This window comes from Apiospora marii, assembly GCF_038362585.1.
Source record: "Apiospora marii strain CBS 49790 chromosome Unknown utg000009l_segment0_segment0, whole genome shotgun sequence".
NCBI classification, from domain to species: Eukaryota; Fungi; Ascomycota; class Sordariomycetes; order Amphisphaeriales; family Apiosporaceae; genus Apiospora; species Apiospora marii.
In genome coordinates, this window is record NW_027117381.1 from 215,539 (window position 1) to 230,625 (window position 15,087).

Here is a 15,087-nt window from a genome sequence, read left to right on the forward strand (position 1 = left end):
TCATGATCCCCAGAATGATCGCATGGACAATAAAAAACAACACATTGTAGGGACTGAACTTTCCCCTGAGGAACACCATTCCGGAAGCCGTCAAAACAACCAGCGAACGAGCTAGGTTGCTGGACCACATAACTTGACGATTCCCACGGCAGCCTCTACAGCTATGGATGGTTCCATCTCCTCGATGCCATCCGATGCCATCATCCGACCAAACAGTGATGGAAATTGTCCAATTACTTGCCAAGATCTCCCCGATACTGATGGCGAAAGATCCAACTTCAGAGGAACCACCGACTCGGAAGAAATGCACAGAGTCAAGCAATCCGGTGATCTCTCCCTGTCCCCACGGGTTAGAGAATCACAGCTGACACGAAGTGGGAGACCAACTGCCCTGGATGTCCAGAATGGTGCACAACAGGACGCAGGCATTGGTGGCTCCAGTTCCAACTTAGAGGATCCCCGGTATCTCCATGATTCCCACATAGAAATTGTTTCGAAACATGATATAGATGGTGTATCTGGCCCTGAAGAGGCTGACTCTGAGAACCAACAGCACGACAAAGCAACAAGCGAAGTTACTACTTTGCCTCATATGGCCCCGATGACAGCCCCTGATGCTGGGAACAAGATCAATGAGACTGGCGCCGATTTAGGTGAAGATATGGAAGACGCATATGGGCCCGTTTCCAGACAGTTCCAAGAGAGTCCGGGGGCTCCCGATCAACCTCCCGCCACTGACGGTGAGGGAGAACAGGCAGTTTTGGGATCGACGGGGGGCCCCATTGATGAAGACTACGCTATTGCAGCATCATTGCCGGACGGGCCCGGTGAGTCACGTCCAATCATGGATGCTGGGGAGGAATGCGAGCAGAGCTGCGCTACAGAGCCAAGTTAAGGCAATAATGCCACCGTACCAGTCGGTGGGCCAACACCGGGTGACACGGAATCTCTGGATTATGGCACTGCTTCCGGAGGTTCTTCAACATCTTCCGCCGTGGCTGATGAGGACCTGGCAGTAAGCGACTTCCTATGTTTATTCATTTTGGTCCAGTGTTTATTCCACGTTATCCCAGTGTCTTATTAGGGAAAGAGTAAGTGTTTACTCGAGAAATCCCCATTGTTCCCTCTTGAGACATACTGCTCACTCCAAGAAGAGTGAGTGCTTACTCAAGAGTCGATAGGTGGGACTTCAAGCTGTAGACGATCAAATTGGAAGCAAAGGCGGACTTCTCGACCAAGCAGTAACAGTTGAGCAGACGGACCCGAAGTCTGATGGGAAACAGGAGGCACCATGCCAGGTTCATTTGGAGGAGCTGGGATTCGCCAGGAACCTGCATGTTGGTCGTGGGTCATTTACCCACCTAGAGGGCGAGTAAGGAGACCCTGCTTCCAAAGAGTTCGCATGAACGTTTCCGGGTTATGCCTCTACCGATGATGCAGGGCATCAGCATGTGAGGTTTCCCAACATATTTCAAGCGTCAACTACGGAAAAGACTGTGAACGGGCAGACGTTTCGCTTGTCTACCTACCCAATGAAGAATGAAGGCATCACTCGTTACACATAATCTGCGTGATAGTACATTGGTGATCCCACAAACTTGATTGCATTCTGTATTGGGATAAGCGTCGGTTGACCCGTCCGAGTGGTAACGATACGCAGCCATGACTTGTTGGTTCTAAAAGGTGACTGCATAAACCCCGTGACCCCGGTAGATCGTCACCAACATCACTTTCCTCCGATCACTTCGTCCACTTCCAATTCTTCCTCGTACCAGACCGCAGGTGCCATGGTGTCGATGCTCGAGAAGCTGCCATGGGAGGTGGCGGACCTCATCCGGCAACAGCTGGATACCGTTTCCATGCTACAGTTGCGGATCGCTTCGAAGACATGCAAAGCCAAGCTGGCGAACGCCTTTGGCCGCTTGTTTGCCCACCAGGTCGTCCCGCTCACCTCCACCGGCCTTGCCAGATTCGCCGAGATTGTTTCGAGACCAGAGACCCGCTGCGGTCTGCGAACGCTCACCTTCGTCTGTCTCTATTTGCACCAGAGAGAGCCGGAACTGTCGGACTGGGGAAGCACATCGTCCATCCATTCCCGATCGGACACCCGGGCTGCACTGCCACGGCCCCAAGCACCTGGCCTCGACTCATTGGCCACGGAAAGGTGGGATGAGCTGGTAAGATTCGACGGAGCGGTGGTGTTCGTGACGCTGGCCGATAGCCTGACCAAACTTCGGGGGATGGAGTTGGAAACGATCACCCTCGAGGCCAAAGTGATCACAAGGCCGAGGGGGGACTGCATTGGCCCCGAGGATGTAAATTATCTTGCCTGGCGGCGACTTTGGGCGCGAGCTATTCAAGCCTACCGCATCTTGATGACCGCCTTGGCCAGCTCGCAGGTCCAGGTGCGGGGGCTTGGGCTCTTCCGCAACACCATGAAGTGCAGCATCCCGACCAACGAGTTCGTCGCTCCCCTGAGCCTCATGGGGACAGAACGGTGCGCCAGAGTAACAGAGAATATCAAGTCGCTTTCGCTAAGCCTATCCACCACACTGCCTTTCAGGCGCAACCCGCGACTACAGGACGACTTCTTCTCTTTGCAAGACGACGATCCCACGCCAGAGGAGGTTCCGGACTCGGAGCTCGATGCCGGGGCTCGACTAACAACCGTGGCCAAGTTCATCCGCGGCATGTCCCAGCTCGAAAGCCTCGACCTGCACTTGTTTCGACCCCTAGGCTTTTTCAAAACAGACGCAACATCCACCACCAACACCACCCCCTTCGAGCCGCTTCTCCGGCGAGTCATGCGCAAGGGAGGGTTTCCCAACCTGAAAACGTTGCGGCTCCAGGGGCTGCCTCTGAGTAAGGCGACCTTGCACCAGTGCATTTCCTACCACCCTCGACTGCAGCACCTCAAGATGCGCAACGTCTTTCTGACAGATATTGACGCCGTATGGGATGAGGCCGTGATGAGAACCATGGCGAGTGGGCGTTCCATAACCAAGATCGAACTGTCCCACCTATGGCAACGAGCGGGCTCGGTCTGGGATGCCGCGCCCGGCTGCATCCCCGGAGAGGAGTACCCTGTGCGATATGGACTCACATTTTGGCAAGTTGGTGGCGCCCGAGAGAGGGGATTGTCCTACACTGCTGGGGACAGAGAGGAGCCACGCACCATTGAAGTGACGTACGAGCCGGGGATCCAAAACAAGGTGCTGGCCTGGGAAGGCGATTACGGGAAAGGGCACAAGTTCCGGGAGGAAAATGGGCCTCTGGGTGCTTTTGCATGACAGGCTGCCGCAGAAATGTACAAGTAAATGTTCCTCCAACCAATTTGACAGGCTTCGTTCGTAAGCCGCCACAACGCACAAGATAAGCCTGTGCGATTCGTTGTGCCAATCACATCTCAAGCCACCCAGCACAACCCCGCAATCTTCACCTGACGCTGTGACATCTTGCTTCTATCCATTGAGGCATCTTTGACTTTGCGAGAGAAATCACATCATGGAAGATCGTCATCGCCAATATCACAGCTCCGTCGCAACGGTCCAAATAGAACACTGCACCGTGCCCTGCCGCCGCTCCTTTGCCGAAGCCAAAGCCGCCCTGGAAGCCGCCGTGCCACTGCTGGACCGCACCTACCAGCGTCACCTAGGCTCCGGCGACCTTGCCGCTGCGGGCGAGGCGCTTCGTATGCTGCCCATGCTGAATCGGTTTGGCGAGCAGCCTCGCAACTTTGGCCCCATCTTGCAGGCAGCCGCCACCGTCGCCAAACCACAGGGGGTCAGCTACGACAGTACGGGCACGCCGACAAATACCACTATCAAAGAGGCCTTACAGTATGAGATCGGTAATCCGTACAAGGCGGCCCAGATGGTGCGGCTCTGTGGACAGACAGCGCTGTACGCTCCGATACGCGTTGCGTTGCTGCGAGAGGGGGTCGTCTCCCCCTCGGCGCAGGATGATGGAAGAGCAGAGAAGAAGAGGGAGAAAGTGTGCTGCGACCAGGTACGGTTCGAGTACGACAGACCGAGCAGCACGATGGGGAGTACGGGGATCAGGGAGGTGGACGAGATTGCCAGGGGCTTGGACAGGGCACTGCACGAGGTTTTGGCTGATGCGGCTGGGTTGGACTCGAAAGCAAAGTGGTCCGAATCAAAGATCTAAGCTTGCCCACAGGTCGGAGACGTCAAGGAAATGGTTTTCCGAGTTTAGACGGCCAGGCCTCCTGTTTTATTCTGATGGGCCAAACCATACACCGTGGGCCACTTATGCCCCCAAGATGAACAATACGGCATACTCTGTTGGAAAGACGCTTCGCCCATCCAGGGACCAGAAAGAGCTCTGTATCTAGCAGGTGATAATTTACGGCGAATGCTAAAAGCGCAGTTAGTAGCTGATCACCAACGAACGGAACAACCATCTTAGAATAACCGTTCTGTAATATTCCTGGATTAATAATCCGTAAGCAGGCTGGGTGCTCACAGTTTCTTGGCAGGCAGAAACTCGCAAGGGTCATCTAGAAATTTGATAGGCCATAAACTCCATGAGATAAGCAGCTCTGAGTGGAGATTACGCCGAATTGTATGCTGCGGCACAGAAACAAGCCCCGCTCCATCTGACCGCCCCTCCCAACCTTTCCATCTCTCATTGTAATATCAACTTGATGGAAAGCTTGTTGTTGGGAGCTACGTCGGAATCCCACTGATCCATTTATCTAGAAATAATAACACCCAGCTGTCAAGGCACCCATCATCCTACGAGTCCTCACCAGCTGCGGGGTAATATGGATCCGTTATCCGCTCTCGCTATCGCCGCGGCTGTTGTGCAGTTTGCCGAGATTGGTGGGCAGTTGATGGTCAAAGGCTGGCACAGATACAGACGACATTCGCAGAAGACCAAGGACGACGAGAGGGAGGGCGAGGGTGAAATGACCCAGGAACCTGAGGAGAGGGAGATAGAGGCTTTCATCAACGAGTTGACTCTATTCACTCGGACTGTCAGGGAGTCAACAGATCGCGTTGTCCCTAACCTCTCGCCCGGTCCCGCAGAAGGGCAGCTGTTGCGACTGTGCGAGGAATGCGAAAGCATTGCAGCTGATCTTCAGGACGTTTTGACCAAGATCAAGAAACGTCCTGCTAAGAACTTCCAAGATCCGACTGGGCGAGGTGACAAGAAGACCCGTGGTTGGGCCGGAGCGAATGTCAAGAGTGCTGAAGATCGGTTGAAAGAGATTGATAAGTCTATGGACTGGGACCGCAGGGTTCTCGCGGGTCTTTGGACCTCATCCAAGATTGAGAAGATGCAGCTTCGACTAAATGCCCTGCGGCAGAGCACTATGAGTACTATTCTCTTGTGTCTGTGGTAAGCTCAAACAAAACCCGATGCAAACCCATGGAAACTCGGCTAAGCCACTATCCAGGGAGGATTCCAAACAGAGCCAAAAGTGGGAAGTTGATTTAAGCAAAAAGCTGAATGACGTATTTCTGATCTTAAAACGAATGGAGGATTCAACAAAAGATTCATCGACAACATATAATTTAGACTGGCTTGCGAAGTCCAGCAGTTGGGACGATGCCAAGTACGAAGCGCTCAGCTCCAGAACCAGGCTAGACGAAGCAAAGAGCCCCTCACTTTGGGAAAACACACGGCAAAACTTTCGTCGAGATACCAATAGTAGCCAGCCCGGAGGTGAACAGGGGCCGATCTCAGACCTCGTCGATGTTTTATCGCGCGTGGTTCCATCCGAGAAGAGGAAGATTGGAGACGAGTTCAAGAGCATGACAAAAACAGGATCCCCGGTCTTTGAGCGTATCTATGAAGATCTCGTAATGCGCATTTGGCAGAGGGACTGGCAACCGCCGCAGTCAGCTGAGAAGACAGAAACTGAGCAGGTCTTGACATCAGCCGATTGGGAGAAAATCATCAAGCCAATGACGGAGACTCTTCGCTTCGAAACCTTCAACGGGAGACAAGAAGCCATTTCGACGAACTTCCAGTCTACCTTTCAATGGATCTTTGATCGTCAACCCAAGATGACCGCCCAAGGTCCCGAATGGCATAGCTTCCCGGAGTGGCTCGAAAGTGATTCTGATGCGTTGTACTGGATTACCGGAAAGCCGGGGTCGGGTAAATCTACCATCATGAAGTACATCGCAGAAGACGAAGTCACCAAAAAACATCTTCAGCGGTGGTCCGGTCCGCTTCCGGTACTTGTTATCAGCTATTATGCCTGGATCGCTGGCCACAGCCTACAGAAGTCCTGGGATGGGTTGAAAAGAACCTTGCTGTACCAAGCACTCAAATCACTCTGCACAAGGCCTGACATAATCTCTTTGATCAGCCCAAGGCGGTGCACCTTCGCCGAAACACTCCCATATAGTGGGAGGTTTCCTACCTGGGAGACCTGGGAGATTGAGGAGTCTTTAGATCGTCTACTCACGATTTGTGGGAAGACCGTCAACCTTGTACTGTTCATTGATGGTCTCGACGAGTTCAGCTTATCCCCTGCAGAGGTTGTGAAGCTTGTTACCTCAATCTCAAGTTCCATCAAGATTTGCGTGGCCAGCCGACCGTGGACCGAGTTTGACGATGCATTCGGCAGCGCCCCATTGTTACAAATGCACCTTCTCACACAAGACGACACCAAACTGTACGTTGCAGGGAAGCTGGACGAAAACCAGGGCTTCAAGGAGATTCGCAACATCTATCCCAAACAAGCAGACGAAATCAAGGAAGACATCGTGGCCAGATCACGGGGTGTTTTCCTGTGGGTTTCTGTCGTTGTGCAATCACTGCTAATATCCTTGTCGGAAGGTGAGAGCATTTCGGATCTTCGCGCAACGCTGGACTCTTTGCCCAGCGATGTGTCCAGCCTCTATGACGTGATCTGGTCGAGGATTCGAGAGAGGAACCGACGCGACGGATCGTGGATGATCCAAGTAGTGGCAGCAGCTCAAGGCCCGCTTTCGTGCCTCGCCATGTGGCTCGCCGACGAGTCAAGAACCGTCCGCGTCGATGTGAAGACGCTGCCCGTGAATGTCAAAGTGGATGCAGCCATTGCGCTCAAACGCCGGTTATCCTCAAGGACTCGAGGGCTTCTCGAGATGACGGGTGGTGTTGAGAAGTTTGTCGACTTCTCCCATCGGACTGCAAGAGACTGGGCTCAACAAAGCGAAGTTTGGAACGAGATCTGCTCGTCCTACGGAGCGGAACTTGATCCCTACATCATTTTATTTGATGCCGAGACATTAGCCTTGTCTATGGCTAATGACGCGACTGACTACTCACCGGGCTCTCTATGGGTGGCAATCACGAAGACTGTCTGGTACGCTTCTCAGTCTTGTGACAGCAATACGGACAACAAGCGCTTAGTCGAGCTGATGGACGCCTTTGACAAAAGCATCCAGGAAACATACGAAACAGCCCAGAAGATGTGGCCTTCACCAGACAGGATCGTACCCGGGAAGCATTGGTCAAGTAGACAAAACCGGTCAGTGCTGGATAATACGTTCTTGAGTATAGCAGCGCAGTTCTCAATACTCCCCTACATCCAGATCAAGGCGGGGAAGGGCCGTAATCTGCCGCATCTGAAGGCCAGCGAACATTGTTTCAACTTGTTAGATCTTGCCGTGCTTGGGCATGAATACTTCACCGGTTACGATATCCAACAGTCCTTCGTTCTCCCACCGATATCGGTTGAGCGGAGACTCTCCACGGTGCAGGCCTTACTCGAAGCGGGTTCTAAGCCTAGCAAAAGCTGTTGGGGTGTCCTGGAAGATGAGAAGGGGAAATGCAAGTCCGCCGAGCCCGCGTTGGTGAATTACTACAATGAAGTAACTGCAATCATTAAGGGAAAGAAGAGGGTTCGAGCGAGGAACGTTTTGCATCGCATCTCAGGGATTTTCAGCTCCTTGTGAAAATGTTTATTCCAGGATGTTTATACGATACTTACATATATATAGAGGATGGAGCTTAAAGGGATAAAATATTATCCCCACTTCTTCGTCTTCTTCCTTTTTTTTTTCTTTTCGATTTATAACAAGGCTCCCTGGCTGAAATAAGGCTATCCCCACCGCTACCTACTTTCAGGCAAAATTGATTTAACTACCATACCCTTGATGTTGAGATTATGCCGTAGCGCACACATCAAAGATGAGATATTATCATTGGTATACAGAGTCTGACATGACTGGACATCCTTACAGAGTCAGGCAAGTACTTGCACAATTAGGTGTGTTGGCATGTCGGTCAGAATCGCCCATTTCGCCCACCATATCAACCAGCCAGGGGGTAATTGATAGTTCTTCTCCTGCTGGACCAAGAGGGTATAATGGTGATATATCGTATCCATGCCAAGGAGAGCAACATGAACATTTGATGCCTTTTTTCACATAATGCCACCTCCTGCGCCTTCATTTGCTAGAGATCGTCCCTGTATAACTCGTCAGCTCAGACCCAATGCGTGTAATTGAGTGTCAAAGGTAGAGGGGCAACACCGTTGGTTTGAATAGCAGATCTAGGGATGGAATTCCGAGGGACTTCCAGGTCTTATACACACATAGGGTGGAGCGTATTAGGCTCTGTTCAACATTGGGATATAATTTACCATATGTGGCAGAGACAGCAGCCCTAATGATCTCCAATAGGGCAACCAACCTCTGTGCACCCTTTCCATCCTAGAGGGCCTAAGTTTGTGCCACAGCTTCACCATCAGCCGCCGCTCAACATCGATAAATTGTACCACCGCTGCTGCAAGGGCTTTGATGGGTGGAGGCTCCATCATGCTGATGCTTTCTGGAAGACAGAAACTTGTCTAAATGGCAGTACGGCGGTATCTAGGTGAACGGAGCAGCATTGAAACAGCTCCAGTTTCCCACGGGCTCCTTTCCCGCTGATAGATAAAACCGATCAAGTTAATGAGTTGTTCCCCGAGACCTCCGCCCATCTGTTCTGATAAGCAAATAAGGGGGCGCCATGGCCGGGATCCCTATCTGGGCCAAACCCCTTTCTACCTATGAGTATGCTAACAAGGCTCATTAAGGTGTGCAGCCGAACGCCAACATGAACAAGAAGTCATTGCTTGGAGTAGACAAAGCAGGCAGCAACCGAGCCTTATTCGGAACGGCAGACAAAGGAAAACCGATACGAGTTCTGTCAGTGCAATCGAGCTGGACGCTGGGGCGCATGGAAGGTGTAGCTCTACATCGAGGACAAAGCCGCGGGAGTCATGGGGTCCGGCGACGATCTCGGCGTTGAGACGCTCGGCGCGGAGAGAGAGTGCGCCGGAAATTGTGGCAGATTCGATCGGCTCGAAGCAGATAGGCCCCCGCTGCCAGATTCCACTCGTTCGAACGCTTGGCCTGGTGGACGGGTATCTCAAGTTTACATACATACATATTGTGGCACTGACGATCAATCATCAATTTGTATGGCAGGGGTCAATTGCGATTGAGGTGCGTACACCAGACTGAACATTGTAAAAACATCCAACCGCACTAAGTTCCAGTAACCAGCAGACTGGCAGCAATGGCATCTGATCAATCAATCTGTCGTCTATCTCCATGCCCCGTTATCCCAACTGTGCAATATGAAAATCGGCGATGGATAATTTCTTCATATTAGCCCATCCCCCCACTGCTAATGAGCCCGGGCCCATTTCTTCCCCATAACCGTTAGATTTTCCCCGTTATCGTTATCCCCGACAGAGTTGCTGGCCCTGCAAGCAATCGGTTCTTTCCGAACAATCAAGTATCCTTCTCTGCAATCCCAGCGAAGAGAGAGAATTAGCAATTTGGATCAAAAATTTGCTCAATTGGACAACGGATTCATCGCCTTACTCCGGTTCTTCTCCCACTGATTCGGCATGCCCTTGAAGTGGGACTTGAGCGGCAGGGTCGGACCGGTGGACTCGCTCGAATCAACGTGTTGGTGGTGTGCGCCGCCGCTAACCTCGCCGGCCTTGTCCTTGGCCTGGTCCAGGGGTGCCTGCTCGCTGCTGCTGTCCGGCGGGGGTGCTGCCTGCGATGCAGCAGCAGCAGCAGCGGGTTGTTGTTGGTCAGAGGGCGACGATGACGACATTGCTGTGGTGATTTCCGTCTTGGCGGATTGCGAATGGCAGTGGCAGTAATACGATGGGTGGTGAGTGGACTGTTGTTTTGTTTAAGAGAGTCAGTCTGTTTGTAGTAAATGAAACTGATTCGCGAAGAGGTAGAGATAAGACGGGAGTGTCTTGGCAGAAACAGCAGTTCGTCTGGGGTAAAATCGGCAGTTGTCAAGCAACCTTATGTATGACTAACGACCCCCCAACTCTCTCCCCTATCTGCAAACATCAACATCGAAACTTACAGCACGGGCGATTTGTCGTGCGTCAGTTTGCAAGGGCCTCATGGCGTTCGTCCAGGGAGAGCACGACGGTGGTCTAGACCAGACCCGGCTCTGCCGAGTTTGAATGAAACGCGGTGACGTCATAGCTCATTTGGGCCCGCTGTCATGGGCTGTCAAAGATGCGTACGTAACACATGTGATTTAATTGATTGACGATCTGGTGGGTTACTCATGCCTCTCTGTCCGATTCAGCATTTGGCAAATTGAATTGCGACGCACAGGGTATTCGTGGTACGAACAGAAAGCATGTTACGCGAAATAAGTTGTGGTGGCTTGAGGATGGTTGGGTGCGCCGGTGCGCCGTCGCACGTGTCGAAACCGTTGGAACTATCTTTTAGGCGGGGTGATGCTGTGTTGCTGGCTGGCACGTCCCGAATTCCCTCAGGCACCGATTGTATGCAGCGGCTCACGAGTTTCAAAAACGAAGATATAGATATTTCATCATGGGGGAATAATTATGTAGTCGCTTGACGACCAATTGATTGGTTGCGTCTATGTGATAATAGTACAGGGCCGAACTTCGTTGGCTCGTAATGTGTCTGTTTTAGAACCTCCGTTTTGTCGTGTCTGCATGTGCGCTCCTCGTAGATTTGACGATGCGGTTTTGCTTGAACCACGAACAAAACAAGTCGGTCGTATATGCTCGCTCCCAGTCACAATAGACTGGTATGCTCTCTCTCTCCCCAGGTAAATCAAAGCAAATCTCCCAGATGCCCTTAAAACGCCCAGGTGTGTTATCTTTTGCTCGAAATCCACACCCATCCATGCATTGTGCGTACCGTGACCCCCATCGGAAGAAAACAGAATGAAGGAAGATCGAAAAATGATGCATCTTCGCTTCTCGCTCGCTAAATGTGTCGCTCGTCCGCTCGTTGCAATCGTTTCATCACGCCTCGTCCGGCACGCCGCACCACGCGCGGCGGTGCAGCATGAACCGGGCCCGGCCCTCTTCCGCCGACATCCATTTGATCGTGTCGTCCGCGGCCGCGGCGAACCGTTTCGCCAGAGGCTGGTCCCCGGCCGGAGCTGCAGCAGCAGCAGCAGCCGCCGCCTCCAGCGCTTCGGCCTCTCCGTCGGCAGCGATACCGTTGGGCACAGGCTCCTGGATGTAGCCCAGCGCGTCAGCGCGCTTGATGGCCTTGACGAAGATCTTGCCCATCTTGCTGTAGGCCTCGGCGGTCGGGTGGGTGCCGTCGGGGGTGATGTCGGAGGGCAGGATGGCGTCGGGGTCCTTGCCGAGGTAGTGCATGTCGGCCATGAGCACCCACTTGCCCTCGCGCTCGAGCTTGGCGTAGACGTCCCAGAGCTGCTGGTTGACTTGCAGCATGTACTGCTCGCAGTCCTTGAGCGTGTTGGTGAGCAGGGTGCTGATGACGACAAAGGAGCGCGGCGACGTGTCGAGCAGGTAGTTGACCATATCCTCCATGTCGCGGCCGGCCGTCTCGAGCTCGAACAGCTGCAGGGCGTTGTTGACACCGGCGTTGATGAGGAAGACGTTGGGCTGCATGTCGGGGACGACTTTCTTCGCGCGCCGGAAGACCTCGGAGACACGCGCGCCACCTTGCGCCTCGCACTCGTTGTCGGGCATGGTGCCGGCCTTGACGGAGCCCACCATGTTCACCGGCACGCCCATCCCCACGAGCTCGTCGCGCAGCTCCTTGCGAAAGCCGTTGTCGCCAGGCGAGTTCTGGCCCTTGACGGTTGAGGCGCCCAAGGCCATGATGCGTAGCGCGGTGCCATTCTTTATGCTTCCGGGGAATTGCCTACGGGCATTTGATTGCGGCACTAATGAGGAAGAAGATTCGCATTAGCTTGAAAAGGTTCCTCGTGTAAGAATGAATGAAAAGTGTAATTGAGCAAGGGTCTCCATAGCAGTGCGCCGCGCCGCCTCGGCATTGTAGCCATTGGCCACCACCATGACCATTCCCAGCATCGGAGTCGGGAGCCGGGAATGTCTGACCACTGCGCCTTCCTAAGACATGACAAGGGCCGAGCGACGACACAGTTCCTTTTTGGGAGGCATTGGGCGGCGTGATGGACTGCGAGGACATTTGCGATGATAGTAGCGGCGGCGGTGGCGACGACGACGGCAACACCAACATTGCGTCGGGACTTTGGTAGAACAGAAGAGGAGTAGCAGTAGAGATAGGTAGCACTTACAGGTCTTTGATTCACCTTCCTCGGGTATCCTTCCCCTTGAGCTGCCATCGAGATAATGTGTACCGCCGAGAGCTAGACGCAGGCACCAGGCCGATGGATTAGTTTAGGGTTTCGATGACAGATCTGACAGATGCCAGATGGCGATGGGAAAGTTTTGCGCCCTTCAATGCGACGTTCTGGACTTACAGATGAGGAGGATGATGAGGACGACGAAGATGGAGATGCCAACAATGGCCCTCTTGGTCCGCAGAAAGGCAGCACGGGCGCTCCACATGGTTCTGCAGTCGCGCTTTGGCTTGTTCTTGTCGTGCTCGACTTCGGTAGTAGTAGTGACGGGCGTGGTGGTGGTGACGGTGGTACTCTCGACGCCTTGCGGAGCGGCAGCCATCTTTCTATTAATACAGATCCTTTTTTTTTCCTTGACCAGCAGGTTGTCTCACAGCTTAGCGGCCCCCGGGTCAGGGAGGAGTCGGTCCTCACACTTGCTCACTGCTACTCACTCACCTTGCTTGTTGCCTTGCTGCTACTAACTAGCTAACGGCTTGGTCTGGGGGGACGATGGACGGACATGGGGCGTTGTGAATGGATAGGTCCCACGCGGATTGACTGGGGGTGACGGCAGGCAATAAGTGGCGCCTGTATCAATTGTTTGCGCTCTTGCGCTACTGTTTTTCTCGATCCCACTACTTAGTTGTACACTGACTTGGGTATGCGAAGGCTGCATCAGCATATGCGACGAGCGTCGGATGACCACCGCCACTTGCCCCTGTCGCGGATGGGTGTCGCCCAGGTCCCAGTCCGGACGATGAATCGCTGATGCCGCGTAATAGTGTCGACGGGCTGCATGCAAACATAGGCGGTCCTCCCTCTAGCCCCCCGTAGCTGGCAAGGCCGGTTAGCCGTGCTAGCCGGTGTTTTGGTGGTGACCGCGTGGGCTAACGGCTTGGCGGGCTCTTGGCATGGCTGACCCCGTCCATTAAAAGGTCATCGTCAAGTTGGCAATCATAAGCAATAAACAGAAAAAATAGGGACCCAACCTGGAGATTGCGTGCCCAGCTGGCCTTGAATGCGCCAAAGATCGAATAAAAAGGGAAGACGGCAAAGTGGAGGGGAGAGAGGGCACAAGCATGCAAAACCAGCGCAGCACAGTAAATGCGGCAAAGTTGATCATGCTGCATGCCTTTCTCGATGCTATTTTCAGCCTCACGAAAAAGAAAAGGCATTGCTTGCTACCTGCAGCCCCTGCTGTCAGCACCTACCAGATTGGAAAGAGATGTCAGATGTGGCTCCAGCACAAAAGTGCCAGATTTCCCAATGGCTGGTTGTTGGAAATGGTGTCGTCACCGCACTGCTACCCTGGCTGGAGCTGGGACCGAACCCACACCCACCACGATGGGCCTCGCTATCGCAACCTATCGCAGACTACATCCTAGGCCTTTCTTATTCCCTAGCGGCCCTCTAGCTTACCAATAATCCGCCAGCCTACCTTAATTGAACTGCTGAAAAAACTGCGCTGGCGCGCTGCTAAAAGCCCAATCAGCCCTATCCAGGCAAGCTTGCTCCGGCTGGGGGAGATGGTCGAAGAATTGTGCAACGGGAATAGCGGGTGAAATGTCCGGTCCCTTGCAGCATAAGTTTCATTGTCGTGCGTGTTTGCTTGATTACCCGTAGGCGAGCGAACATGGGGCTCAAACATGAACGCTGGAAATGAAATTAATGAGATGCGAAATTGGCGGGCGGGAACCGCGTACGTGTTCCCAATTTGTCGGTGTCGGTGATGTGATGGGATAATTGCTTCTGGAACAGCCATTTTATTCACTGAAACACACCCGCAATCATGATCGGCAGCTGACCGATGGGATGAGCCCCATGAGCCTATTGCCAATTGCATATCTCCTATCGGTTTCGTGGATCTCTCCCCAGTCTACTGGCCTACTCCCAGTATCTCTATCTCTCCTGAAGAGGGATCGGCGCCTGGCGCCTGGCGCGCCAAAACCCACCACCACCACCACCAACCAACCAAGCCTCGCGGCTTTTCCAGAACTATTCAAACTTCAGCACCGCCAAAAAACCTCATATGCCAAGACCTGCGACCGGGAACATTAATTGGGCGTCCCAAACGTCGGGAAGCTGGATGATCGACGGGGGTTACGCACCACGCGAGTCAAGGTCCCTGACTCTGCGACGAACCGGCGCAGCAAGAGGTGTGAGGGGCGTTGTTTGTTCCCGACCTTAGTTAAATGCCCCCTGGCTGCCTACCCTCAGACTTGATGTTTCGGCAAGTCCCAACCCGGGAAGGGGAAACGAATCTGCGTTTAAGTCGACGACGGTTGGCGTTTTCATTCGCACAGAAATCCCCTTCCCCCAGACAGACTTAATCTCACTACCTAATCTCACTTCCATCTACTGCATCTGCTCCATTCTTTTACCTGAGCTCATGCATATGGAGTGAGGTAGGGGAAAGGTGCAAGCAAGCAAGCGGGATGATGCACTGTTCGGCATTCTCATTGGGTTGCCCGCCGCTCTAGGGGGCTCCAGCGA

The 15,087-nt window shown here is 53.3% G+C and overlaps 7 protein-coding genes across 7 annotated transcripts; 5 read left to right on the plus strand and 2 right to left on the minus strand.

Moving 5' to 3' along the window:
* Positions 1 to 163: 163 nt before the first annotated feature.
* PG985_011559 (uncharacterized protein) lies at positions 164 to 895 on the plus strand (the record flags this gene model as incomplete). The annotated part of the gene is made up of 1 exon (XM_066831326.1): positions 164 to 895. One exon carries the CDS (start codon positions 164 to 166, stop codon positions 893 to 895), a length of 732 nt encoding a protein of 243 aa, XP_066679376.1.
* An 892-nt stretch (positions 896 to 1,787) lies between these two features.
* PG985_011560 (F-box-like domain-containing protein) lies at positions 1,788 to 3,290 on the plus strand (the record flags this gene model as incomplete). Its single annotated transcript, XM_066831327.1, has 1 exon — positions 1,788 to 3,290. One exon carries the CDS (start codon positions 1,788 to 1,790, stop codon positions 3,288 to 3,290), a length of 1,503 nt encoding a protein of 500 aa, XP_066679377.1.
* A 214-nt stretch (positions 3,291 to 3,504) lies between these two features.
* PG985_011561 (uncharacterized protein) lies at positions 3,505 to 4,167 on the plus strand (the record flags this gene model as incomplete). The annotated part of the gene is made up of 1 exon (XM_066831328.1): positions 3,505 to 4,167. One exon carries the CDS (start codon positions 3,505 to 3,507, stop codon positions 4,165 to 4,167), a length of 663 nt encoding a protein of 220 aa, XP_066679378.1.
* Positions 4,168 to 4,786: 619 nt separating this feature from the next.
* Positions 4,787 to 5,368, plus strand: PG985_011562 (uncharacterized protein; the record flags this gene model as incomplete). Its single annotated transcript, XM_066831329.1, has 1 exon — positions 4,787 to 5,368. The coding sequence occupies one exon, from the start codon at positions 4,787 to 4,789 to the stop codon at positions 5,366 to 5,368; it is 582 nt and encodes a 193-aa protein (XP_066679379.1).
* A 667-nt stretch (positions 5,369 to 6,035) lies between these two features.
* Positions 6,036 to 7,919, plus strand: PG985_011563 (ent-kaurene oxidase; the record flags this gene model as incomplete). Its single annotated transcript, XM_066831330.1, has 1 exon — positions 6,036 to 7,919. One exon carries the CDS (start codon positions 6,036 to 6,038, stop codon positions 7,917 to 7,919), a length of 1,884 nt encoding a protein of 627 aa, XP_066679380.1.
* A 1,891-nt stretch (positions 7,920 to 9,810) lies between these two features.
* PG985_011564 (uncharacterized protein) lies at positions 9,811 to 10,080 on the minus strand (the record flags this gene model as incomplete). The annotated part of the gene is made up of 1 exon (XM_066831331.1): positions 9,811 to 10,080. One exon carries the CDS (start codon positions 10,078 to 10,080, stop codon positions 9,811 to 9,813), a length of 270 nt encoding a protein of 89 aa, XP_066679381.1.
* A 1,192-nt stretch (positions 10,081 to 11,272) lies between these two features.
* On the minus strand, positions 11,273 to 12,934 carry PG985_011565 (SGNH hydrolase-type esterase domain-containing protein; the record flags this gene model as incomplete). Its single annotated transcript, XM_066831332.1, has 2 exons — positions 11,273 to 12,171; positions 12,733 to 12,934. The coding sequence occupies 2 exons, from the start codon at positions 12,932 to 12,934 to the stop codon at positions 11,273 to 11,275; spliced, it is 1,101 nt and encodes a 366-aa protein (XP_066679382.1).
* Positions 12,935 to 15,087: the final 2,153 nt, after the last annotated feature.